The sequence below is a fragment of the Malaclemys terrapin genome, chromosome 13 (assembly GCF_027887155.1).
Source record: "Malaclemys terrapin pileata isolate rMalTer1 chromosome 13, rMalTer1.hap1, whole genome shotgun sequence".
NCBI classification, from domain to species: Eukaryota; Metazoa; Chordata; order Testudines; family Emydidae; genus Malaclemys; species Malaclemys terrapin.
The window spans coordinates 3,066,657-3,092,829 of NC_071517.1; the positions used below are offsets into that span (position 1 = coordinate 3,066,657).

Below are 26,173 nucleotides of genomic sequence, written 5' to 3' on the forward strand. Positions count from 1 at the left end.
TTCCAGCACCTGTTCGCTTTAATCTTCCCCTCTGGGGATTTCCATGTTAAAAGCCTTCTTTTTAATGTCATGCTACGAAGGCCTGAAAGATATTTTCTAAAATTGTTACTACCAAATTGACACCTTACATCCCCCAGCTAAAGGAAGTGTCTGTGCCTCCCTCCCCGTGGAACGAAGTAGGCACCTTCCTCCCCCCCACATGTACAGTTTTATTAGGCAGTTACATTTTATAGCTTAACAAATGTCAAGCTGGGAGGATTGCTACGAGATCACTCCAAATTTGGCAGTCGCCAGAGCCCTAGCAGCCTTTATCCACATACGTGGTCTACTAGGACTGTACCATAGGACTCTGGGGTTCCCGGTGCCATGCAATGCCATGTGCTCTGCTTAGCAGCCACGGCTCCAAAGGGAGTTAATGACGCTCAAATTCTACTCACTGTCTGGACAAGAATCAAGCAATAGGCCCCAGAGGAATTGGGCAATGAATCATCCTAGAGACAGGAGTGGAGATCAGCTCCTGCAATCCCAACATTTTGAAACAGTTTGACCTAATGGTACTGCAGCTTCTGTCTCCCAATAGGAAAATGATTAATCCATTGGCACGGAGAAATATGATTAACCAAGGAAGTTACTCTCAACTTTCTCATGCTTCTGCTGGCAAGCTGGCTGCAGGCTTGCAACATGGAGAGGACAGCTCGCGAAGGGTTCAGATTCTCAGTCATGATGGACCAACGTACGTACCATCAGCCACCCACTAAGGGTGAGGGCAATACTCCAAACTCTCCTTTGCCACGATGCCTACAAAAAAACTTGACAGCAAATTGGACTGCTAGTGATCTGAGACCACCTACCACTGCCCAATATCATCCCACTTGTATTCCCCTCTCTGTCTGTATCCATCTATTGTCTCTTGTCTTACACTTAGATTGTCCTTGCAATAGGGACTGTCTCTGTGTTCTGTGTTTGTACAGCGCCTAGCGCCATGGGATCCTGGTCCATGACTGAGGCTCCTGGGGTCTACATACAACAACAAATGGACCATGACTCCTTATTCTCCCAGGGAAGAACCTTTTCATATGGACAATCATTTACACCGATGATAGTCTCCCTCATGATCAGACCTTCCCTGAGTTGACGCTGCTTATGTTGCTTTGGAGTTAGACCAAGCTTATTTGGGTTTTTGAGTACACTGTGACTTAGCTCCCCCCTAGCGCTTTCCGCCTGTAGGTCTCCGAGTTACACTACGAAGGTAAGCATCATCCTCGTGTCACAGATGGGAAATCTGAGGCAGAGGTGAACGACCTGCCTACGCTCACACAGCAGGTCAGCGACAGCACTGGGAGCAGAACCCCGGAGAGTCCTGACTCCCTGTCCAGAGCCACGCTGCGGTCTCCCACAGGGATACTTCTGAGACTGAAGGGAGCCGCTCCCAGCTCCAACACGGACAGCTTGGAGAAGGCCAATGCAAGCGGGTATTAGTAGCATATTACATGCACACGCTTCCTCTTAGCACAGACCTAGGAACAGACTTTTCACTCCCAATCACAATGGCATTCTAATGAGAACTCACTCACTCAAGACGCTGTAAAAATCCACGGGGCCTGCTTTTGATGATTTAATCTTAGCCAAACTGCTATGGGCACAGAACTAGCCAATTTTCTGAACTACGCTAAGGACTGCCATGTGCTTTTTACTCACTTAGAGGCAGAAGCATTTCCTGGTACAGACCAGGTGGCTCTCTCCCACCAGCTCAGACAGGGTGACCTCTGAACATCTATCAAGTCTCTCGCTGCTGGGGACTCTCGACGTGTGGCAAGCTTTTGCAAGAAGAATAAACCCAGTGTCCTTCCATCCTGCCCCACAACTATCCTCGGCTGGGGTCAGAGGACTCTACACTCAGGGAAGCTCCTCCCACAAAAGAAAGGCATGCACAAGAGGAGAACCTTTGTGGTATGAGGCTTGTTAAGATTAAGATGGAAACACCCCCCGGTCCATTCTCTGGCCGCTCCCAAGCAATGGCCGGAAAGAGCAGCCACCACAGCACCCTTCTGCAGGTGTTAAAGGAAGAAGGAAAACGGGTTGCCGAGCACTCTTTTCTCCACTTCCGAGAACTTCCCTCCATCTTTCCGTTGCTCAGAGAATTCCCGTCATCATAACCTGCAGGGATTCCTCTAACGAAGGCCAGAGGTGCAGTTGTGTTGTATGTAACAATCAGACAGGAGGAGAGGGAATTTATATATTGAGCACCTGTAACGCAGTCCAGTCCGAGACTGGGATTGGGCTAGGAGAAACTGGGGTTGGTTATCCCGTCTGGCCTTAATAAAAAGGCAGCAAAATGCTGTCAAGTCACTCCAAGAGCTGGATGGAGGGGTGTTTTCCAACTGAAACGATGCTTCTCGTGGCTGATGCTGCACGAGGCTGAGCAGTCGTCCAAATGCAAAGACCAAACCCACTGATCTCCGGCAGGAGGGGAAATGCCCCTCTTGTAACACAAGTGTCATTAAAAAGGGCTTCAATCTTTTCCCATCCCAGAGCAAGTTTCTTGGACATTAAAACAGCCATAAAATGTAACGCACTATAAGGATGACATCTTGTTTGTGCCGAGATCCCACGTATTTGCCTAAAGTTCACCGGAGAACCAAGTCCCACAAAAGTACCAACCCATGACTACTTCAAAGGGTCTATAAAACTCAGCTCTTGCATTTTTTGTTCCATCTGATGGACTGTTGAGACATCCATGAAATAAATCCAGAGCTCGAGTCCTGCAGTGCTACCACCGACTTCAAGACAGCGCTGCAGCCTGGGGTTCGCTGGGGTGTACAACAAAATGACACAGCTTGATAATGGAAAGCCATGAATTCTGCAGACTAGCTCAAGACAGCTTGAAGAGTTTGCGGCATTCACACACAATGCGCAGCAATGGACATAAGCACAAAGCACACAGACAACCGTAAGGATACATACACCATCAAATTTCCAAAGGTGCTGAGCACCCACAGATCCCACTCACTTCAATCCCATTATCAGGCCCCTAATGTTTAAGTTACATTCCTAGCTTAAACAAGATGGATAGATGCATTTATTTACTTCCCAGAAACACACAAAACCAGTGAGGAGACAGAGGGCCGGGACTTCTAACCTATTAGGATAAACCCAAGCCTTCTGCAGTCCTGATACAAAGTGGAATCTTTAGCCTGCCCATACTGCTGGAAAATGAACTAAGGAGGAGGTTAACAATACCGTGTTCTCTCGTGCTAGAGGAGAGAACGGTTACCACCATAATTACAGCCATTGTGTGTCTGCCTATTGAGAAGAGAGGGGGCCTTTAGCAGATTTGCGTGGAGTTACTGTTGTTGAGAAGCGCTAACCAGTCTTTCGGCAACATCGTAATAACACAGAATGTTCCACTGCAACACCTGATAGTCCTCACTAATCCCGCACCTTGAACCGCTGGGTTTAGCAGTGGGATGGTTTTTCCTTTCGAGTTGATCACGATAAGAAAATTATTTAGCAGAGTAATTTATATTCCTGGTCCCGAAAGCCCCCGATTTTCACTCCAGAACACATTTACAGCTTTCACACCCCATGGACTGAATATCCACTCAGAGAAAGCGCCATGCTGCCAGTGCTAATGGGATGGTTTCTGAGAGTAGCAGGGCAAGAGGCCAATACAAAGAGAAAGGTAAAGACATACAGGAATCGTTAGGCAAGCAGCTAAGGAAAAATGCTTTGGTTTATGAAACAGAGCAAATCTGGTGCCATCAGTTTTCCTGTTTTCATGATATTTAAGACATGTCTACAGCTGATAAACCATTGAGATGAGTCACACTGGTTCACGTGGGAACCTTATTTTCAGCAACAGCTGTAACACACTGAGGGATATACTAGCCTCTGACCCCGTTCCACAAATGCATCTTGATGTGCGCCATACAAGAAAGCCTTGATGAGTGAAGAGAGCTGTTATTTTGCCTTGAAGCACCTCTTTGCCTGCTTGCCAGAGTCCTCGAACCTGTAACACTCATTAATTTCTCCCAGCTGTATGGCTTTGATCCCTGACAGAGGCTTCTATTTCTGCAGCATTACGAATTCAGAGACATTTCTTAAGTCATTTCAAAAGCAAAGACGACACATACTAAGAGTAAAGATACACGATCTTTTCCTTATGTGATGAGCAGATTGTAGTACACTTGCAGCTTTCTGTTTCTCCAGTTTTACATACATCACCTTTTCCTACTGGCAGGAATTTAAAATGCATCTACTCCTTTATGCAACTAGTGGAGACGGGAATTTAACAGTTCCTCCTCCCACATTCGGATGCTAAATTGTTCTATAAATATATTCTACACTACACAAACATTAGCTTCTTGGTTCTCATCCAACCATCACAATAAACTTACATTAATATAGCCCCTTTCATCCGAAAGTGCTTTCTCAAGCTGATCCACACATTATATATTATGGATGATTCTTGCTCACCAGTGAAACAGCCAACGGAGGTGAAATGTGGCAGCGACTTAAGAGCACACAGCAACCCTGCATGACAGCTTAGGGCAGGAAGCAAAAGGCTGAAGGGTAAAGGTAGGCAGACTAATTATCAAGCTGGACAATGCTCTTGCTATTGTGCTGACAGGAGTGGCCAGGGTGTTACATTACTAACCCTCTTTGTCTTCTCACTGCAAGGCCAAACCTACTCAGGACGCTTGCTCCCAACAAAATGCTTAAGCAATGCTTTGCCAAGCTTGCTGTCACACACCCAGTGACTATGAGGTAGTGTCTCTGACCTCAGGCCTTTTTACATTTAATGAGACCCAAATGGTCTTTAAAACCAGAAGTGACTAAGCTTCCCATCAGTTTAAAAATGTTCCAGAAAAAGTAAAGGTACTGCAGCCAAACATGTTTGAATTCGAAGGACAACTACACCCACCAGAGCGCTCCTCAAGCCTTCCCAAAGCACAGAATGAGAAAGACAATTATGGATACGAGTTATAAAACATTTGAAATAAGCTGAAGAGTGACCCAATGAATCACTGGTTCATGGAAATTTCCACAGAACGCTGAAGTAATCTGTGAGCATTTTGTTTACCTCTGTCAATTTGGGTTAAAAAGCAGAATTTAGAACTTGCTGGAACATACACTGGTTTCTCGTGACTCTGAAGGTCTCACTAAAGTGCAGCACTACAATGCCTCTGGACCGGAGACATGGGCTGTGACCAATGCAATGCCCTTCCTGGACCCGAGCTGAGTCTCTGCTTTCCAAGATGGAACCCAGCACGCGGGGATCTGCAGTCAGCATGAGCTGCACCTTCACATTCAAGACAAGCGCAATTGCACCAGCTTTATTGACTCAAATTAGGCATAGCCCATGGCCTCCTGACAAGGTCCCAGTGAGACCTTCAGTTGGCCATTTGGGTACCCTTGGGGAATTGCCTGTATGATGTTGTGGTGGGGACGTAGAATCAGCTTCGTTGGTGAGAACATACTTTACAAGCAGCACAAGTGGGAAAAGACTGCTAGAGCGATGAAGAGATGTGGCTAGAAGGTGTTTCACAATTTCAGGTGGCATCAGGGCAAGCCAATAGTGTGGTATTGACAGGAAAAAAGCACGCAGAGTAGCTCACCGATCAGCAATTTCCTGCTCTTCACTCAGCACCACTTTGGGGCACACCGAAGTATTCCTGCAAGATTTGCTATCGGTGGCGTACGCTGCCCTCATTTAACAGCGCCAAGCAAGGTAGCCTGGCCTCGCCGACACTTCTCAAATAGGAAGTGTCACAAGCAGACCAGATCGCAAACGTCAGATGTAAACAAAGATGAGAGAGCTGGCTTGGATGACGGCTGGCCAATTCGTTGGCAGGCATCTCCAGTAACTTAATTTTCTCCATCCCTGTTCGTGAAGCACCAAAACACAGCAAACGGGATTTCTGAGAAGCAGAACCATTATTCTCACCGAGATCCTATTCTTACCTTTCCAACCCAATTCTGGAGAGGCAAGAGGTTTGAAAAACTCTAGGAACAAGTATCTAAAGGGAATACTCATCTCTAACAAAAGCTACAGAATCCATACATGCAGTAGTCCAGTTACTGCCAGGGCTTTTGCACGCCACACTGCACATACAGTTCTGATGGCCTAATCCTCTTGTAGATTCCCGCTCTGAAAGTGGGTTGCCTCCACTGTGTGTCAGAAGGGGCTTCTGAGGCTTATCATGCGACCCAAGAGAAAGGATCTAATAGCAGACACTAACTGCAGCACCAGAGAGAGAAAAGACAGGGCTGTGGATTCATTCCTAAGGGGTGTTGTGAAAGCCAAAAGTATAACCACATTCAAAAAAGAACTACATAAGGTCATGGAGGGTTGGTCCATCAGTGGCTATTAGCCAGCGTGGTCAGGGAGGCAACCCCATGCTTGGGGTGACCCTAACCCTTTGACTGCCAGAAGCTGAGAGGGGAAGACAGAGGTGGCTCTATTCTGTACACTCCTCTGGAAGCTATGGGACTGGCCACTAGCAGAGACAGGCTACTGGGTTAGATGGATCATTGGTCTGACCCAGTGTGGCCACTCTTATGTATTCCTGTCCCTGCCTTTTTTTTTTTTTAAATCTACTAACCCCTTCCTTCCCTGCTTTTGTACTCACAGGCTACTGGTCCCCTTTGGTTGGGGTATGGTTGGTGTCTCTCTCCTCTGGCTGGCGCGCTATTTGGGCAGACAGAGCCTTATTTTCCATTTTCCTGCTCAGTGTGTTATTGTCGAGTGCCTGATGCTGTTCCGTAGGTGTCTTATAAAAGTATTACAGACGATAAATTCTCACCAGTTTGTTAGGAACCTGCTTTTATTTCGGCTTTAACTTGGTGCATCACTTTGCTTCAGTGCATACTGTGTGTAAATGTAATTGGGGAGAGGAGGAAGCAAATACACTCAGCGGGGGATTAAAAGTCAACAGAGAAGCGTGGCAGCCACTGCCAATAAACACAGAAGATGTGGTTAATTCAGAGTGCCTGCTACAGGCCGTATGTGGATCACTGCAGACCTCATTTACAGGCTAGATAGCCAATGGCTACTACTGCACTGGAAACAATAATAGCACTTTTAGGAGGAGGAAATGAAGCTTACACAATTCCTTCCTGTGGACATGCGGTGAATGGTTACTACCAAAAATAGTTCAAAACCTCAAAGCGTCCTTTCACTGAGTTGGACACATCGACTTTTAGACCCTCAGCAGAACCAGCTCACATCGTCTCTTTCACACACACTTCAGCTGTTCTCTTTAGTCTTAATCCTTACCTTATAGAATACGTCAGGCACATATTGCTCACTGCTGGACTCCTTCGCGTAGCCGAGCTCTGGTGCATCCCGGCACGGCAGCAGGCACTCATCCCGTACCAGTGCCATGCACTGATTAGAGACTTGGTAACCCTCAAAGTGGACCTGGTTGTCGGGACCACCTAGAATAGAAAGTTACTTTGAAACCACTCCAGTGGAGGAATGGACTTATCCTTGTAAGTCACCACTGGACAGCATTATGGTTTAAACAGCCAGGTTAAACATGACATTGGTTTTAGATATTGACGCAAGTTGTGTGCATGGTTTGCTATATTAGGAAGTACTTTTAAACAAGGATTCCCATAAATGTCCTATATTTACTTTATACTGCACCCTGCTTCAAGAGCATTTTCCCAGCCAAACTAATGGTATCAATTCCTGGGGTCAATGGGAGTTTTGCCATTTATTTAATTAGGCCAAGATTTCAACCTAGCGTCAGATCCCTCAAGCCTCCCTCTTCAGCAGAAACACTCTCCAAAATTAAAACCAGGACTATAGTCCCTGCTGTCCTGTTTTATTTCTGTGCACTAGGCATAAGGTCTACACAACAAATTCCAGGCTACAACTTAGGTTGATCACCTGGCAAACAGGACTATGTGCAAAAGCATAACATTTTCTCAGCCAGGAATGGATGGGTCAGGGGAATTTTGACACACAAAACCGGAAGCCAAGACACTAGCTTCAGGTGGTTTTGTCATGGATCAAAAAATCAGTGCTTTAATTTGGCTAGTTTAAGCATCAGCAGGCTGCCCGCTATTAGAACATGATGAGAGATCAGAGAGAAAATCAGGCACATATAAATGGTAAGAGTGTGTTGCTAATCTGTGACGCCGGATACTGCGAAGGGAAGTGAAATTAATCCATGCAGGGGATCTTAAAAAGGCAACGCTGATGGTGCAAACTGCACATTTACATTTATACTGCATACAAGGAACAAACCAAGTGCTTGTACAGAAACCTGACGGGCTGATTTAACAGAACAGAATGAAATGATCTGGACCAGATGATCGGGAAAGGAAACATTCATTTCCTAGCCTCAGACTCCCTCTGCTCTGGGGCAAACACTCCCAGAAATGAAACGCGGGCCAAGACACGAGGAAGGCCTGAACAAAGGGAACCACCATTTCCTTAGTAAAACACCTTGTTTGAAAAGGGATATACACATTTATCTTGTAAGAAAAGATGAATGTGTTTAGCAGCCCGGAATGTGTGAGGCAGCTGTCTGGTCACATGGACCTTTTACTGAAAAAGGCTCCAGAAACATCTATAAAGCTTGGGGCTCGGAGGAGGCAATATCATATTGCACTTTAGTGCTTTACATTGGAATTCATGCTTTTTTCATTGTTTAAAATAGACCCCAGAACCTGGTTCAGGGAAACCTTAAACGAATACATCTGTGTCATCTTGGAGCTGAATGGCAGATTGAACTTTTAATGCTGTAATTTCCCCACCACATGCCAATGCCTCCATGAACTGGCCATGTGTATCAGAGTATTCTACTGTACTCTTCAGAGGGTCTCTGAAAAATTCTCATGTGACAGACGCCTGCAAGATGCTTTACTTTAGACATTTTATTTAGTGGACAAAAACATTTCACACACTTAGGAAGATTCTGAATTTCACTTGGAAGAGTTTTTCTAGTATCTGTTTCTCACTGATGGATACACGAGGGAATTAAAGGTCCCTGGCTCTACAGTGAACCATCACAAGCAACTTCCAAGACCCCAAAATTCTTGTGTACCGGTACTGCAGCCTCCATCATTTCAGCTTACAGGGCCGGTACATAATACCCTTGGGAGCTAGAGAATGGTGTTCCTCAAATTGTCTAGAATACTTCGCCACTGTTGGGTAGCAAGAGCATGGGAATCAAAGCCACTTCTCATGCACAGCAGTGCTCTAACTGGTACTCTGGCCTCTTCCAATGGAGCTAAACTTAGAAGAGATTAATTAGCATGGTCTAATGGACTGAGTACTGGACAGGGAGTAGAGAACTCCGGAGTTCAAGTCCTCGCTCGGCAGCCCATGGACAGTCACCATCTCTGGGTCTCAGTTCTTAATGTGGCCAATACTCATTCCGTACCTCCCTGGAGAGAGGCTGCTGTTACTGAGTACAGAGTGCTCTGAAGATGTGACATGTGATGCAGGCACTAGGTATTATCATTCTGTTAGCTAGAAGGAAGTAAATAAGAGATGGGGCACTTGAGAGAGAAGTGCCTCCCAGAGCCCAATTGCATTCAACTGGTTGAAAGCGGTTTTGTGAATCGGGTCTCGAGTTCCACAAGTCCACGCTCCGTAAAGCATGTTATGCCAGGGGCTCGGGCTGCTGCTTTTTGTGGAGTCTCAAGAGCAGGTGTAACATTTAAAAAACAAACAGGCAGTCACCCTTTGGCCACACGGTATTTGTTGTTCAGGCTAATTTTTTTCACTCCTGGTTGAAAATTCTATGGAGGTGAAGTAAGAGAGTGTGTGTGGGGTGGGTCTATGGACACTCCATTGGTCCTAACTGCATCGAAGGGGCCTAGGAAAACAGTTGGAAAAAGAACAGTTAGAACATGGAGTAAGGGAAATCTATTTTATTTGATGGGTTTGAGAATGATCTAAAACTTGTTCCTAGGACTGACGGGAGACAGTTTGAAAGATTTCAGGTGGTCAGGACAGTCTGTAGCTTGATTGGGAAGAAGTGCATGTTCCTTTGGGGTGACCACAAGAGAGAATCCCAGGAGAAACGAGGGTTTAAGGGCAACTCTGTGCCAGTTTATACCTGTAGCCATAACAGTGACAAATTTGGATCCAAAGTGACCATCTGGAGACAGGCGACATATGTTGGGATGCCGGTTCTGAAAGTTTCCAGCAGTGATGCACTCTTCTGCACTTAAAAAATATGTATCCTAGGAAAAAATAAAAACAAAACATGGCAAGATGATGGAGCTATGAGATGTGCCCCACCTCCATTTCACTGGGCTGCAACTGAAGATGCCTCGTTAAAAATATGCTTCTGAGTAAAGCATTTGTGAAAGCTGTGAATGGAATACTACAAACAGAGGGCGTAAAGGACTGAATACAGGGGACTAGCAGTCAGGAAGGCCAGAGTCCTAATCCTGGTTCTGTCCAGGATGGCGTGGTCCTGGGTAAATCTTTTCACCGCCCAGTGCCTCAGTTTCTCCATCTGGGAGACAGGGATAATATTGATCTACATCACAGGGACATAGGAAGGTTGAAGTTTGAAGATAAAAAGCACCATTCAGATATTACACTATAACAGGGGTTCTCAAACTGGGGGTTGGGACCCGTCAGGGGGTCGTGATGTTATTACATGGGGGGGGACGCGAGCTGTCAACCTCCACCCCAAACCCCGCTTTGCCTCCAGCATTTATAATGGTGTTCAATATATAAAAAGTGTTTTTAATTTATAAGGGGGGGGTCGCACTCAGAGGCTTGCTCTGTGAAGGGGGTCACAAGTAAAGAAGTTTGAGCGCCACGGCACTACAAGCACGAGGTTCAGGCAGCAATGCAGTCTCCAGAGGAGGCAATGCTGATTCGCTCACCAAACTCTCACCCCTTATGTGAACCTGCGCCTGCTCCCTACACTCTGCCAAAGTGCCTCAATCCATCGTTCTGTCTCAGGAGTGGGGGAAGGAGACTTTGTGCTGCTTCCTGTGCCTGTGGCGGGCTCCCAGGCAGCGTTCACTGATCACACTCCTACTCCTTCAAATGCCTCTGAAGAGCCAGGTGTACCCCGAAACCTTGTAATTACAACAGACACACCCCATTCTACACTGCATTGGCTCAACTTGTGTCTTCCATTTCAGCTCCTCAGGGCAGGCTTCTGCTGGGCAGAGCGGGCATTTATAATGCTCCATAAACAACAATAAATACAGAAAGTAATCACTGATGCTCTTGCTCCTCACCTTGTTTCTGCTGTATCGAACAGTCCCCTTCCGTGTATCTTCAGAGACCAGGTCCGTAAATATCCAGCCAACCTTTGAATTGAAACAAAACAAAACACCCCCCCCCCTTCTTTTTTAAAAGGGCAGTCTCTTTCACTCGACCGAGAGGTTCCTTGGACCTCCCTGCGAGGGCCTGCTGTGCGGCACCCGACTGAAATTACTCTCCCAGCTGCGTTATGCTCATCCGAACACAACTTACACGTCTGCAATTTCAGCTAGCCAGCCGAGGGGACTTGCAGTTCTTTATGTCTTGCTGGGGAATTTTTTCATGGAAAAACCTGGAGGCTGCAGGCCTTCCTTCACCTCCCCCACAGCAAAGAGCCATTTGCTGTGCAATATTCAGAGTGAAGCAGCATCAGCCACACCAGTGATCTCGTTTTCTGACTCTAGCAGTCGCTCGTTAACATAAAGCTAACATTTCCCACTCAATTCTAATGTATCCCCAATCCCAGCCTGCTCTGCTCAGAGCAGCAATTTATTCATGCCTTTTCACTGCACATATACTACAGATACACTCTTTATTCAAATCCTCCCTTGCAACTCACTTCTACAATATCAAGCCGTTCAACTAAGAAATGCTGTTACCCACTCGCAGGGAGGCCATGAGACAGACGAAGCATGCACTAGAGATCTGCAGCCAACAGTAACTATGCATTTTTAACCTTGGTGATTTCAACAGAACCAATGTGAGGACCAAAGAAAAAACTGGAGTCAAATAACATCCACAGATTCCTTGCTTCAGACACTGGCAGTAAGACACAGATTTTATCTTGAGAGAGCAAGAGAGCTCACCACAGACGTGCGAGTATGCCTGCCTCTGAGCAAGACCTCCAGCTTGAAAATATTCAGCATCAGAAAATCTCAGAACATTCAATACTTAGTGGTAGCATGGCATTGTGAGTGATACCCTCAGACAGCGTGGAAAATTAAGTATAGATCTGAAAGTCATCTGCATACAGAGGACACTGAAATCCATGTGTCTTGATTAAATCACTGACAGGTTGCAGATACAAGAGAAATAAAGGCCTAAAAGCTGAACTCCACATCTAAATTGTACACAATATAATTCTTGCCACATATAGCCCCAAATGAATACTGAGAGATAGGCACTGTGATTTTGACAGCTGGAATCTTGACCAAAAAAAACAAACCAAAAAAAACCTCCACAGAACATCTCAAAGAAAGAAGAAAATCCACAAGAAAACTCAAACCACAACTGTGCCAAATTAGCACCTGCCAGAGATGCTGCGGAATGTGTTTATCTGAGGGGAAAGCAAGGCGAAACTTCTAATCCCTTTGATGTCGTTCAAGACAGAGGACTGTTGAGTTTGAGCAGAACAGCCCTGCTGTACTGCTCAATATTTATGCAGAGAAAAATTCTTATTTTACTTCAACACCTACAAGCCTAAGAGCTATTGGCCCCAGTAAACACAAGCTAGATTTCACAATGTGCCCAGCCTTCATTTTACCCCGCCAAGCCAGGTGCGAGAAGGAGTGACTGCTGCACAGAGACACCCAAGAACCCCTTCTCCCAGACACACGTTAGCCAACAACATTTTGCTACCTTTCTCAGGCCAAGTTTTGCAGCAATCTCATCCACCACCTCGGCTTTCGGATCTTCTAGGAGCTCCAGGCTGTTCTGTGTACCAATCTGTAAGCAAACATCAAACATTCAGACCAGTTCCTATCATTCTGACCATTTCAAGAGAGGCCGTCTAGTGGGGGAGGCAGGGGGCTGGGAACTCAGCTGCTGGGTTCCATTCCCAGTTCTACCACTGACTTGTGAGGACCGTGGGAAAGCCAGTTTATAGCCTCGGGACTCCTGTGAGGTGGGTTAGTCTGCAAAGCACGAACAAAGGGGCTCTATCTAGACAATTACACATCGAGCCCATCACTATGGTCTCGGAGCACTTCTAGAGAAAGGCACAGATGAGACCATTTTTCTGAATCCCTGTTCGACTTGGCAGGTCTGAGCTCACGTTGTTTGTTCGTACGTTAGAGTAGCACATAGGAAGGAACTTGGTGAATCCCAGAGCCCGCTCAGGCTTTCCTCCCAGCTCTGGAAATCAAGACTCAGCCATGTGGGTGTGCTTTCAAAGGCAGGAGTTTTTGTTGTTGGGTTTTGGGTTGGGGAGGAGGAGGGCTGAGACGCTCTGCCAGACAGAAGAGCAGAGTTTTCTCTCTCCAGAAAAGTGGAGGAAGCTGCCTCGCTTTTACCTTCACACCATCATGGTGCTGGAAAAGACACTACAAGCTGTACTGGCTTCCAATGCTTGTGTGTGTCTCTAAAACATATAAAGGGCTTATAATGACTGGCTGTGCTGGCATTTAATAAAACCAGCAGAGTTGTTAAAGGCTTGAAAGGCTATTCACATATGCATGAAGTAATCACTTCTCAAAAAGCTGAATGATACTTTCAGTACTGACTGTGACTTTACTCCTAGCGAATCCAATGACAAACCAGGATTCATGAAATTCATGCTCCATGCCTCCCTCCACAGTGTGTACATCTACATACTATGCCTAGCACACACTAAACACATACAATTTGAATTCACTATAGAGGGGACGTGAAGAGTCAAACTTGATCCAAAATCCATCCTTGGGAATGGCAGCTTTCTCTCTCTTTCTATGGTGCAATATTGAAACGGATGAAGATGCCAAAGCTTTAACACTCAGCTTCCTAGATTGTGTGGATTTCAGGGAGATCTTTAAACATGTCGTGAAGGCAGTTGTGGCTTGACAGAAATAGGACACCTGCTGCTTTTCATGATAACCCTACGGGGCTCTTTAGTCCTTAAAAAGAGAAGTTAAATACTACTCCAGCTTCACTTTTTGTACCCTTACTTGCAGATGAAGCCTTGTGTATAATGCAGCCCTTCAGTGAGCACCTCCAATATCCTTTGCTAGTCTTAACACTGCTAAAGAGACTAAGGCTCCGTCTACACTACGGACCTTACAGAGGCACAGCTGCACCCTTGTAAGGTCTCCTGTGTAGCCGCTCTTTGCCGGCAGGAGAGAGCTCTCCTGACAGCATAACTACACCACCCCCAATGAGCAGCAGTAGCTGTTTTTGCCAGTGAAACTTATGTCGGTCCGGGGTGTGTTTTTTCACAACCTTGACCGACAAAAGTTTTACCGACAAAAGTGGTAGTGTAGACAAAGCCTAAGATCTGGCTGCTCAGTTCCATTCTAGATCAGTAGGAAGTCAGGCACTTACAAAAAATCACACCCTAAGATTTCTGAATGCCCTTGCACACTGCGATCCTGAGGTACTATTCTTACTCTACGCTATTATACAGTGTTGTTGTAGGTGTGTTGGTCCCAGGACACGGGAGAGACAAGATGGGGGAGGGAATTTCTTTTATTGGACCAGCTTCTGTTGGTGAGAGACAAGCTTATGAGCTACACAGACGTGGAGAAGACCACAGAAGTTAGTCCAATAAAAGATATTACCTCCCCCACCTTGTCTCTCTATAGTGCTAGACATTTTCAATTACATCATTCAACTTACACAGCTTCAGTTTTTTAATGTCTGATTCAGTTATTAAAATCTATTTTATGTATTTGGTTTCGCTGGAACTATTCCTAAACCAGGCTGTGGTCCAACACTTCAAAGATAAGGCCAGAAGGGTTCTCAGGCAGTGACCAGCGCCACCTAGTGACTTTTACAAGCAACAAATCTTAAATCTTTCTTTTCAAGTTCACTGTGTATTTATGGCCCTATACACAAACAAAAGACAACCCAAAATGCCACAGTAGAAGTTAAAATATGAAACTGGTGGTCAAGCTAGTGCACCGGACCAGTCTGCAATAAGGTGTTGGCCAGCTCATCGTCAAACTTCACAGAGTTTGAAACAAGAACAGCAGAAAGAGAGACACAGCGTCAGGTAAACTCAAATGCTAATTTACGCTCTTCTGAAATGCAGGCTACCGAGACAGTGTAAAGTTAAAACTTAAATATTTTGCTCCAAACAGATCTGGCCACCCCCGCATAGCAACAGTAGATTTCTGCCTGGCTGATTCTTACCTAATAAAGAGAAACAATGCAATGTTGACCAAGAACGTTGGTTTTGTAGACGTTTTTACAACGTTTAAGGGCAACAGAACTATTTCCATGAGCAGGTTTTGAAACAAACATTTCCCCCGGAGCCTTTGCAACCCAAACAATTCCACAGAGAACCTGACAGCGAAACCCATTCTAAGGAAGTCACTTGCACTGTGTTTCCTTTTGCATTTCCCTGTGCTCGGGCAACTAAAATCATATAACACGAACAGCGAAAAGCAAATCTGAATGGTAATTTCAGTGGTAACAATCTAAGACGGCACTATTAATACAGACATTTATTCACAAGATATGATTTTTATCTTGACAGTTTCCCTGTAGGATCTACTGCAGGAAACATCACGTGATTTCCGGAACAAAGTGGGTTCCACGTTCATCTTTAAAAAATAAAGCTACGACATTCTTATGCTGAGTTATTTTTACCTGTGGAGGTTCATAGATGGCAGCTACCTCAGCCCTGATACCCAGGGGGATGTCCTTGTGCTCTGTATATCGTCCGTATAAGTACCCAAAATGCTGGTTCCCTGTCTTTCTCCAGAAGTCGAGGAAGCGATCTGCAAGCGTGTGGTTCTCAAACATTATGTTGTCAACGTGCCTGTATTTCTGTTAGATAGAATACAAGAGTGCTTTAGGCCAACGCCCGGATTCCAGACCAATGTAATCAATTAGTTTGCCTACTTCCAGTCCAGTCACATCTCTCCAGACCTGCCTGGGGTGTCACCCAACAATGAAGGAAAAAGTCAGAATCCTGCTGGAGCAAGGGGAGGGAAGGGGAAGCTAGCTTGCTCCCTGCCTCGTCCTTCCCACGACTGCTCTATCCCTCCCTTCTCCAAGCTCCTGCTGCAGTGCCACACATCTCCCCCCACCAGAGCAGAACGCAGCGCAGGCAGGATGAGGGGAAAGCACTCAGAATACCCAGCACCCAAAATCAGTTCTGGCTTCTTGCTAGGACCAAACTCCCACAATCCTTTCTGACTGCAAAGCGTTGTGGAATTTCGATGGGTTGCAACAAGAAGTTGCGGGTGGTTTTTCGGGTCCCATGGGGACGGAGAGTTGAGAAGCACTGTCCCAGCTCAGGTCAGTGCAAATGTCCTCTGCACTATGGGGAAATTACTGAACGCAGCACATTTCAGAGTCGCTCTCCGCAGCGGCTAAAGACATTAACCAGCCATTTCCCTAGCAACTGCCAATATGCCAAGGATCCCAGACTCCAAGATGGCTGCTCTCCTGGACGTTTTCTCTAGTTCAGAAATAAAAAAGGTAAATAACAGCTTCTCTGCGTAGAAGAACAAAGAGACCTCAGCACAGCCAATGCCAAGACTCACCTGTCTGTTGAGTGTGATAGCACTTGGCTGACACTTGGTGCAAATGCCTTCTGGCCAGGGAGGATGCCCCTCGCACCCAGATTTAATCTTGCAGCTGATGTTTTCCAGTGCAACGAACTTCCCCCTGAATAAATCGGAAGAAAGGTGGGTTTTCTTTAGCATATTAGGATACCTTTTGCCTCCTAGAAAGAATCTAGCAAGTCAAGCACCTTGTATGTAACAAGGCACAGAACAGACATTGTGCGCCGATACTTTGCACAATGCTATAGGATGCTGCAACTTGTCCACAGTCACACAGTAAATTCAGTAGCAGAGCTAGCAATGGAAGCCAGGAGTCCTGGTCCTTCTGCTCTAACTACTGGACAACTTTCCAGTAAGCTGATGGCGCCAGCAAAAGTGTCAGAAATGCAGATAAAAGTCATTTGGCTGTAGTTTAAACAGTTTATATTGCACATGGCAAGGAATGTGTTACACTGCACGACCAAAATTAGTTTCCTTTTTTGTGCATAAAATGTATTGCAAGCTGGAGTTCTCTTAAAATGAGAATCCATGCTTGAGTTTCACTTCAGCAAGACAACCTCCCCAGAGAACGAGGGGAAGGTTCCCCTTGTTTCCTCTTTAAAGGAAAGGCATGCTGGAATACGGATGGGTTCTCAGCCCTTAGCTCCAGGGAAAGGGACATTGTCCTTCACAGAATGCTGCGGATCGCGTCAGTTTGCGGCCTTGATTTGGAGCCATAGGTTTCATCTGACATCCACTGGCTAGCTGAGTGGGAGAACTGCATAGCGTGTTCAGCACCTCCCCCACCTGGGCCTCATAACGGCATTATCTAAAGTATCTAAACTAGTAATGAGTTTATCCTCACAACCCCGTGAGGGAAGGAAGTGCTGTCACCCGCATTTTGCGGACAGAGAACTGATGCAGAGAGTCTTCCCAAAGTCACACAGGGAGTCCCTGGCAGAGGGGAACTAGGCCCCAAGGAAATCGGCGCTTTGATTTTCTACCAATCTTAGTACGGAACTGAAAAGCAGAAGTGGATTGTGGCTAAAAGCTCTCCTGATTCACCAAAGCACTGTCCAGCCCACCCTGAGGTGGGCTCCTGGCTTCTTGATCATACTGTGCCCTTTCTTCCTTCTACCTGATCTTCCTCCCAACTTCAGCAATGCTGCTTGTAAGCAATTACCTTGCCACAGTTTAAAGTGAAGCTACTTCTTAGGATTCATATTCCCAGGGTTACCGTATAATAGCTATTACCAACAACATTCATGCAAGGTTTGTGTACTTTGTTGTAGCTACAAGGTTCCCTTAATTGCATTGAGTTTCTTACTTGTCTGCTCCTCCGGTCAGCTTCCTGATGTAGGCATGGAATGACATATGCTTCACAGGAGGTTCCAGATGGTTTAAATAATCTTCATCAAAAGGCTGCCAAAAACACCACACAAAGGAGAGCCAGGTCAGACACCTGTCTGATAATACATTGATCACTGAACAAATGGGTGTTCTAGATTCAACTTTCCACTGGCTCCCGGCGTGGAAACAATCAAGAAACTCTGGGCTTTTTTTCCATGGCAGTTATGGTCTCATGCGACAGGTACAGTGGGACTTGAGTCTTTTTAATATTGCTTCATACTTGCTCAAAACACAAGATTTGCTCCACAAATCACAGCGAGCCTCAAAGGCACAAGACGTTTTAAATAATGACAAAAAAAGACCAGCTGATCTAAATGTTCTTTATGAGGTTGTTTGAACTCACGGGGTGGAGGAGACCACACTCATTTGAGTAGGCTTTTGGGGGGGAAGCATTTCTGCACGCACCAGGCAAACAGTTGAGAGTATCTGTTATTATGGTTATTTTCAATCTAAATAGGGTGCGGTGGAAATCTGAGGAGAAGCATTGAGATCCCTCTGGGGGAGGGGAAAGGAGAGGCACAGAGATCCAGAGTGAAAGTGAAGAGAAGAGACAAAATCTCACACACAAAGGTTTGCCTGGGTGCTTTTTAAAATATTTTCTGTTAAATCCATTACAGCAGAAAAACAAATGCCTTAATCATGATAAATCCTAGGGGATCATTATAGCCAAAGGACCAACTTTGTTTCTTTAGCTACTGTTGGTGTGAACAGGAGGCCTTGGGTAACATATCAGACGTCTGCCTCTCAGAAGTGCTACCATTACACAGGCAAAGCATCAAGAAGTGTTTAAGCAGGTACAGAGAATTTAGAGAAAGAAGTTTAACTTCAGAAAGTAACATAAATAAGAGATGGTTAACGTGTTTAGTTTGACTCCTTACCTCTAGTGGTACGCAATGCACACATTTACCCAAAGGGCCATGTCGACACCTGTGGGGTGAAGAGAAAACAAAAGGTCACATTTAAAACGGGAAAGACACTCCATGCCAGACTTTACAATCTTTGTCTAGTGTAGAGATTTGGAATGTTTGGATAACCATTTGGGCCATGAGCATCTCCTGGTACATTATGAGATAGACCATGGGGGAGAGGAGGGAATCAAAAATAATTTCACATACATTGGGCGCAAGATCTTGGATTTAACCTACATTCTTAACACACCTGTTCCACTGGCAGACAGTTCCACTAGTTAAACACCTCTATGCACAGGCGTCAGATTATAATCCCTGAATTTGTAGCACTCTAATTCAGGGCAGTGTTTCAAGCCAGAGACACAATGCTTTGTGGTGTGGGTGGGTGGTGGGGGGAGGCTGCATTACTTTGAAGAAACGAGGACCAACACACTCATCCTTTATCAGGATGCTCTTGGAACACAGTGAAATATGCCCTTATCTAACTGACAAAATCCTTCTGGGCCAAAGTTAAGACAAGGAAAAAAATCCCCTTTTGCGGTGATCTCCTTAGAAACCACGGGAGCCCTGCCAGGGCATTAAGAACTGGTCAGTACTGGTTCTTAAGAGCAAACCCCAGCAGATGATCAGGGCTGTTGGCTCTCTCTAGGAGGATATGGATGGGAGCCAGGGCAGCACTGCTTTTAATAAGGTTGTATGAACATTATCTCCCACATTAAAGGACCACTATGGGCTGCTAATGCACTCAGCAGAATGCCAGCCTCCCATCAGGTTTAGATTGATATGCAGCCACAAATACAGGCACAACCCCAGACATACATTTTTTATCATCATAAATATCTGTCATTGTGCTTCGACTCCCTGCTAAGAATACCTTTCTTCTCTTGAAAAATGTGGTCACGTTAAACCCAGGTTTTGGTTTGGGGGTTTTTTAAACCAAGAAGTGAAGAGTTTTGCCTTTCTTGTTTGAAGATTAATGTGCCATTTCCCTCATTTATCATCAGCTCGAAAAGGTTAGACAATATTTTCCATTTAAAGGCTACGCCTTTCTGATCTTCCCTTCTGCTGCAGCACTAAAGATTAAACCACATGGGATGACAACATAACAGGGCCGGGTGGGGCATTCAGGTTAAAAAAAGTCCTGCTCGTCTTTAAATCTTTGCTCAACACCTCTGAGAAGTTACTTCACAAAGGGGGATCTAGTCCCAAGTCTGAGGGTAAGTGAAAATAGTAATTAGTGTTGGCAATTATTGCCATATATTTTCCCCAATTAATGCTACGTGACCAGCCAGGCCAAAAACATTTTGTTAAGGTGTGTTTAGATTTAAGGCATTATTAAAATACCTTAAGGTTTATTTTTATGGGAACAAATACTAAGTTGCTCATCCAGAGTTCCTCTCAGCCAAAACCAGGAGGCAGTACGGTCTAGCAGACAAAGCATTGGACTGGCAGTCAGGAGACCTGGGTTTTACTCCCAGGTCTGACACTGGCTTGCTGAGTGACCTTGAGAAAGTCATGTCCCGCCACGTGCCTCGGTTTCCCCACCTGTAAAATGGGGATAACGGTACCTGCTTTGTAAAGCACTTTGAGATCTACTGATAAGCACTATATATAAGGGCTAGGATTATCCAAACACACTTTATAAACACTACGTCTCAACTTTCCCGTTAGCTAAGCAGGTAACCTCACTTTATAGAAGGGTAAACAGAGGGCACAAGAAATTATTACAGTGACCCAGAAGGGAGCTAGGCATCGTGCCCAGGAGTCCTGACTCCCAGTCCCTGGGCTAGCCTGTAAATAACACTTCCACACACACCTTTGACTCCTGTGGTTTTGCCATTATAAAAACTGCTGGACCTGAGATGACAAAGGTTCCCAGCAAGTCCAAGAATGCATTCTGGAAGGGCCACACAACCCCCCCCCCCCCCCCCCCCCCGGCACACAGGTATCTTGTAACAAGGGATAACTGTGGGGGCTTAATCTGAGCATGAGGGAGAACATTAGTGGGCTGGGGGAACAACCAGAGCACCTGACCAAAGGCGTACATGAACTATTTGCAACTGAGATCCTCTGTTATTCCTGGATGCCCAGGTAGCAGCCTTGGCTAAAAGGGATTTTTTCCATTTGTGGCTTTCATGTGGAATCCAGACTATGCCACAGTTTATCCACGCCTGTCACCTCGAGCCTGGATTAATGTAACACACACTATAGGAAATACACACAAACCATATGGAAACAGAAGCTACTTCAGAATGCAGCCCGCTGCTTATTAGGCAGGTGTCACACTGGGAGCATATTCCAGAATTGTTCCGCACTCTGCACTAACTATCAGTACATTTCAAGGTGCTGATTTGAATCTGTATAGCTGTAAGGGGGTTGGGAACAGAGAACATCATCAGAGGCACTTCAGCTGAAGCCACCTTGGTTTAAACAGGAGGTGGCTGTCAGCAGGTCCTTCTTGGCAAAGGCCCTACAGTTTGGAATCTGCTTGCAGCCTTGGCTTGCCAGATCCCAGATTTAACTTTCTAGGATAACAGCAAAGTCTATTTTTCCTTGTGGGTATTTCAAAAGGGGTGGGGGAGCTAACGAGCGGTGTATGGTTTAGAAGGAAGGCCGGTCATTTAACACACTTACTGGTTATCCGTTTCTTACTGAACGTTATTTTAAATTTTGTTAAGCACCAAACATGTGGTCGACACTATAGAATCTAGTCAGAAAACACAGTAGTATTTACAGTTGCTGGTCTCGATTCCTGTAAATCTTCCCATCCTGTTTGATTAGGTACTGGTCAATCTCATCTTCCACCACGTGAGGGACCCCCAAGGGGCGCAACAGCCCTTGGGAAATAGAGGTGTCCATGTTCTCAGAGGAAGAGCCAGCAGGGCTCGAGGGGAAGAGGAACAACATATCACCATGCCTATGTGGGGAGAAAGAGAAACAAGCACTGCTTTAGAATGTGCCTAACCTCCTACATACACAGTGGGGCTACAGCTGTTAGGAAAGCGTCCGCTCTGTAGGTTAGAGTACAGTTCAACGTACATTACCTTCACCTCCCTTTCTTTCAGCAATAACTTGTTTGACCGTGATTTTCACTGTATCCACCCTGAGGAACCTATGGCTTCTGTCTGAGTTACCTGGTGAAATTTCTAAGCTTCCTTACTGGCATATAACTATAAAATGTGCCTTCATTAATGCACATCTCCCACAGCTTCCCAGGTACCAGAACCTGAAATCTGGAGACACGAGTAGTATAAATGAACTAGCACAACACTAACAACTACCTTCCAAAGCCACTTCATTAGCTAACTAGTGCGCTTGCTGTTTTGCCCATTTGCATTAAGAAGTTGCAAGATGCCCTCAAACACTGGTGCTGAACTCTGCCTCTTAGCACCAGCAAAATAAAGAGGCACCTTTCACCAAGAACAGAGTCAAAGAAAAAGAAAGAGAACAGAGTGGAAGGGGTTAAAAGGAGAGAAACAACAGCTTCAGCAGGGCAAAGGGCTAACTAGGTTGCCTACACTTGTAGTCAGATGTCTTCCGAAGGCGTTTTGTGCACTATTAAGGAACACAAATGAGTTAGCTTTGTTTGGTGCCCTTCCTTTTGCACCAACACCCACACTAGAAAAGATGATGGGCGGCTGAAAGAACATTACCAATAGTCTCTGACGAGGGAGAGCTGGAGCTCTGGCTCATTCTCAATGGACTCCGGCAGCAATGCAGCGTGGGTGGAGGAGTGCAGAAGATAGGGAGGAGGAAAAAATGATGCAATTCCCTCTTGGCCATAGAGGAGCAAAAGAGGAGTCTGGTACAGGCTTACTACAGCAGTGGGCAGCACTATAAAACCCTAAGCTAGGTGGCTACCGTGGGCTACCACAGACAGTAACTTTTAGTAGCCCACATTTCCACAATACTGCAACCAATCCAATCTGCCTTGTCACTAGTGACAGACCTGACAATGATGTGACGAAGTGGGGATTTTCCCTGGTTATGTTGTATGTGAGCCTATGTGAGTCTTACTGTTTTGCATGAATGCGGTGTGTGCCTCAGTTTCCCTGTGTATTGCACCAATGTCTAGGTGGTGGGAATAAGGGGATGCGACTTTTGCGGAGGCTGCTCCAGCTGCCTTCACCGATGCTCTAGCTGCCCTTTTGTAACCTGAGAACCAGGAGGGGGATGCGACCCAGGTGACTCTTGGCCTGGAAACTGAGACAAAGGCCGGAGGAGGAGCAATGGACAGGGCAGGGGCCGGGCAGCTGGAAGTGAGTCAGTGTTGGCTGGCTTAGGGGTCAGGGGGAGGACCAGAGCCCTGGCTCTGGGCTCCCTTCCCCCGCAAGATGGACTTGGCTGAAAGTCACTGATTTCTGTAATAGCACGCTCTGTTCTACGCTGTGTTCGTGTCAACTAATGAACCTTCTGGTTTACTGGCTGGTTGAGAGTCACATCTGACTGCAGAGTTGGGGTGCAGGGCCCTCTGGCTTCCCCAGGAGCCCCGCCCGGGCAGAGTCACTGAGGGAAGTACGGTGGGTAAGGGGATGCTGAATGCTCCGAGGTCAGACCCAGGAAGGTCAAAACTGTGTAGGCTTCTTGCCCTGGAGACAGTCTGCTCAGAGAGAGGAGGCTCCCCCCAGAGTCCTGACTGGCTTCATGTGGAGTAGTTCCAGAGCACTGACTCGGTGACAACGGACAATTACAGGGAATACTGAAGCTCATAGTTTTGTCCATTAGTTACCACATAGGCGCAGAAGGGAGAAGTCAGACAGGTTTGCCAAAAGGGGTAAGGCACATTCTACTGTACAACGTTCTCTCTGCATCCCTGGTATTCTCTGTCAAGAACTTACTTGATTTTCAGTAGGTGAAGGGATTTGTTCTGTGAGGCTGTGATCTCACCAGTCCTGTTTCTATTGACGTACACAGAAAAGCCATTATTCCTGAAGCCAAACTCTTTTGCGACCTAGGAAATAAGAGATGAACGAGACAATACAAAACACTTCACATCTGTGTCCTCACTGTGGGGGAGAAAATAGGAAAGGGCTAGCAGAATTCTCTGCTACAGATATTTTAACTGAACCCATCCTCCGGTCGTGTAGAGAAGATTGTCAGGGAGCTAAAAAACACAAAGCCTAACAAGGAATTTACAAGAAAACAAGAGCAGACAGAAATATGGAGCTCTACTGGTCATAAAGACGACAATGAAAGTAAATAAAATACATATGTAACATTTATCAGATGGGTAGCCTCAGATGGAGATGCATCTGAAGAAGGGGGGTTTTTTACCCATGAAAGCTTATGCCCAAATAAATCTGTTAGTCTTTAAGGTGTCACTGGACTCCTTGTTGTTTTCATATGTAACATTGAGTGTTTGCTATAAAACTAAGTGACCTTCACTTGGGGTGAGGAAGCGTCAGTCACTATTATCCAAATCTCCACTCTCCCATGCCAGCTTCTGTGGAATACTGCACCAACCAAGTCACCTTCGCCCCAACCGACCCCAAACCCCTTTCCTTCCTCACATTCATCTCTGCTCTCATTTCTCAGTCACAATTTTCCACACAATCTTCACTCTCTCCTGCTCCTTTTTTCATTTCTTTACACTGTTGGCCATGTGCCTTTCTTTATGCTGGACTTTACGCTTGAAAAAGCCTCTTCCTTCAGACTACCAGACAGCTTCCCTTTCATCCTTTAAGTGCCTCAATTAAAACCTACTTTCTCTTAATCTTGCAATGCTGACTTCAGTTAAATAGCATCACTGCCCATTTATACATCTGATCTTTTAAGAGCTAGTCAATTTAAAAGCTGAGTTAGAAGTAGCCTGCTCCCCTAAGTCCCTATGCCAATTTCTGTAGCTTCATTTTTTTATATATAAAAAAATATTTCTCCCCCGTTGCTTTTGTCAAACCCACAGACAGAGGAAATGGACTACACACAAACAACAAGGAGTCCGGTGGCACCTTAAAGACTAACAGATTTATTTGGGCATAAGCTTCCGTGGGTTAAAAACCTCACTTCTTCAGATGGACTACGCACAGGACAGTCAAGTGCGTGATACACAAAATGCTGCCAAGCACACAAAGTAAAATGGAAAACAACAGAATACAGTTTGTTTTCTCTAACCTCTCAGTTATAGTGAACTGAGGTGTGAATTTTAGCAAAAGAAGGTAAGTTATTCAGAGGAATGCAATTTCTAAATTGTCCCTTTAACTTGTCTGAGGCGAACCATCAGCTCTTCAGGTCAGAGACCTTGTATATAATGGAGGAAGCAAATTCTACAGCTATGAAACACAATTACAGGTTTTCCCAAGTTTAAAGTTCTAACTTGAAGATAGACGGCTACTGATTCTGCCCTTGCTGCATGAAGCAGAGAAATTCCCATACTCGATCAGACCACTGGTCCATCGAGTTCAGTAACCTGGCCTGGGATATAAGGTGTTATGTGCTCTGAAAGATGGAGTGCCAGGACTATTACGTGCTTATGGCATAACATTTTGAAATTAATACAGTATTGTGCAGGATCAACTAAGAGGAGATCACAGGCCAGGAAGGAGTAAAGCCCTGGTTTATAAACCATATCCTCAATAATTAGCAAATGCTACAAAGAAAGTTATGACAAATACAGTGAAAAGGAGATTTGTGTTTTGAGCAAGGTATGTTGGAAAGTTCTTCCAATAGCAGGTACTCCTTTAACAGAATTCTGCCTGTCCCTCATTTTCAGTCTGTACAAGCTTTTCTTAAAGTGTCAAGAAAAGATTACATTTAATCAAACAGAAAAAGCTATAATCTGATGTTTAAATTACAACTGTCTAGTTAGATGCAACACTCACTATATATTGGCATTTGAGTAGTAAAACCCATTAAGATTCAAGAAGCCTAGTCACTGATGTGTTACAGCCTGTAATGTCTCTCTTAGAATAAATCCTGTATCAGAAAGAAAAACAAGAGTATCTCCCCACAGCACAAATCTCAGAACGCTTAGTTCATCCTCCCTAGCAAGGTAAAGTGAAATCCAGGCAGTTTGAAGGGAAGGATTAAGAACACAATAAAACAAGATATTCCTCTTGCTAACAGAAAAGCACTGAGCTTAAAGATTCCATGTTACTCCCAAGGTCCCAGGAGATGGAGAGGAGAAAAAAGATTGTAGGAGAAATGCAAAATATCTGAGATTCTTGCTCCCTCTAAACAATGAATTTGAGACACTAACTGTC

General features: G+C 45.4%; 1 protein-coding gene across 1 annotated transcript in view; it reads right to left on the reverse strand.

Annotated features, from left to right (window-relative positions):
• NPLOC4 (NPL4 homolog, ubiquitin recognition factor) overlaps positions 1-26,173 on the reverse strand; it is a 42,954-nt gene that overhangs the window by 11,470 nt on the left and 5,311 nt on the right. The window contains exons 3-12 of the mRNA XM_054047073.1: positions 23,813-23,925; positions 21,709-21,891; positions 18,945-18,993; positions 17,984-18,078; positions 16,657-16,780; positions 15,755-15,934; positions 12,830-12,916; positions 11,227-11,298; positions 10,080-10,206; positions 7,280-7,440 (exon numbers count right to left, since the gene is read on the reverse strand). Of these exons, the coding sequence (XP_053903048.1) occupies positions 7,280-7,440; positions 10,080-10,206; positions 11,227-11,298; positions 12,830-12,916; positions 15,755-15,934; positions 16,657-16,780; positions 17,984-18,078; positions 18,945-18,993; positions 21,709-21,891; positions 23,813-23,925 (1,191 nt within the window). The remainder of the gene's footprint in view (positions 1-7,279; positions 7,441-10,079; positions 10,207-11,226; positions 11,299-12,829; positions 12,917-15,754; positions 15,935-16,656; positions 16,781-17,983; positions 18,079-18,944; positions 18,994-21,708; positions 21,892-23,812; positions 23,926-26,173) is intronic.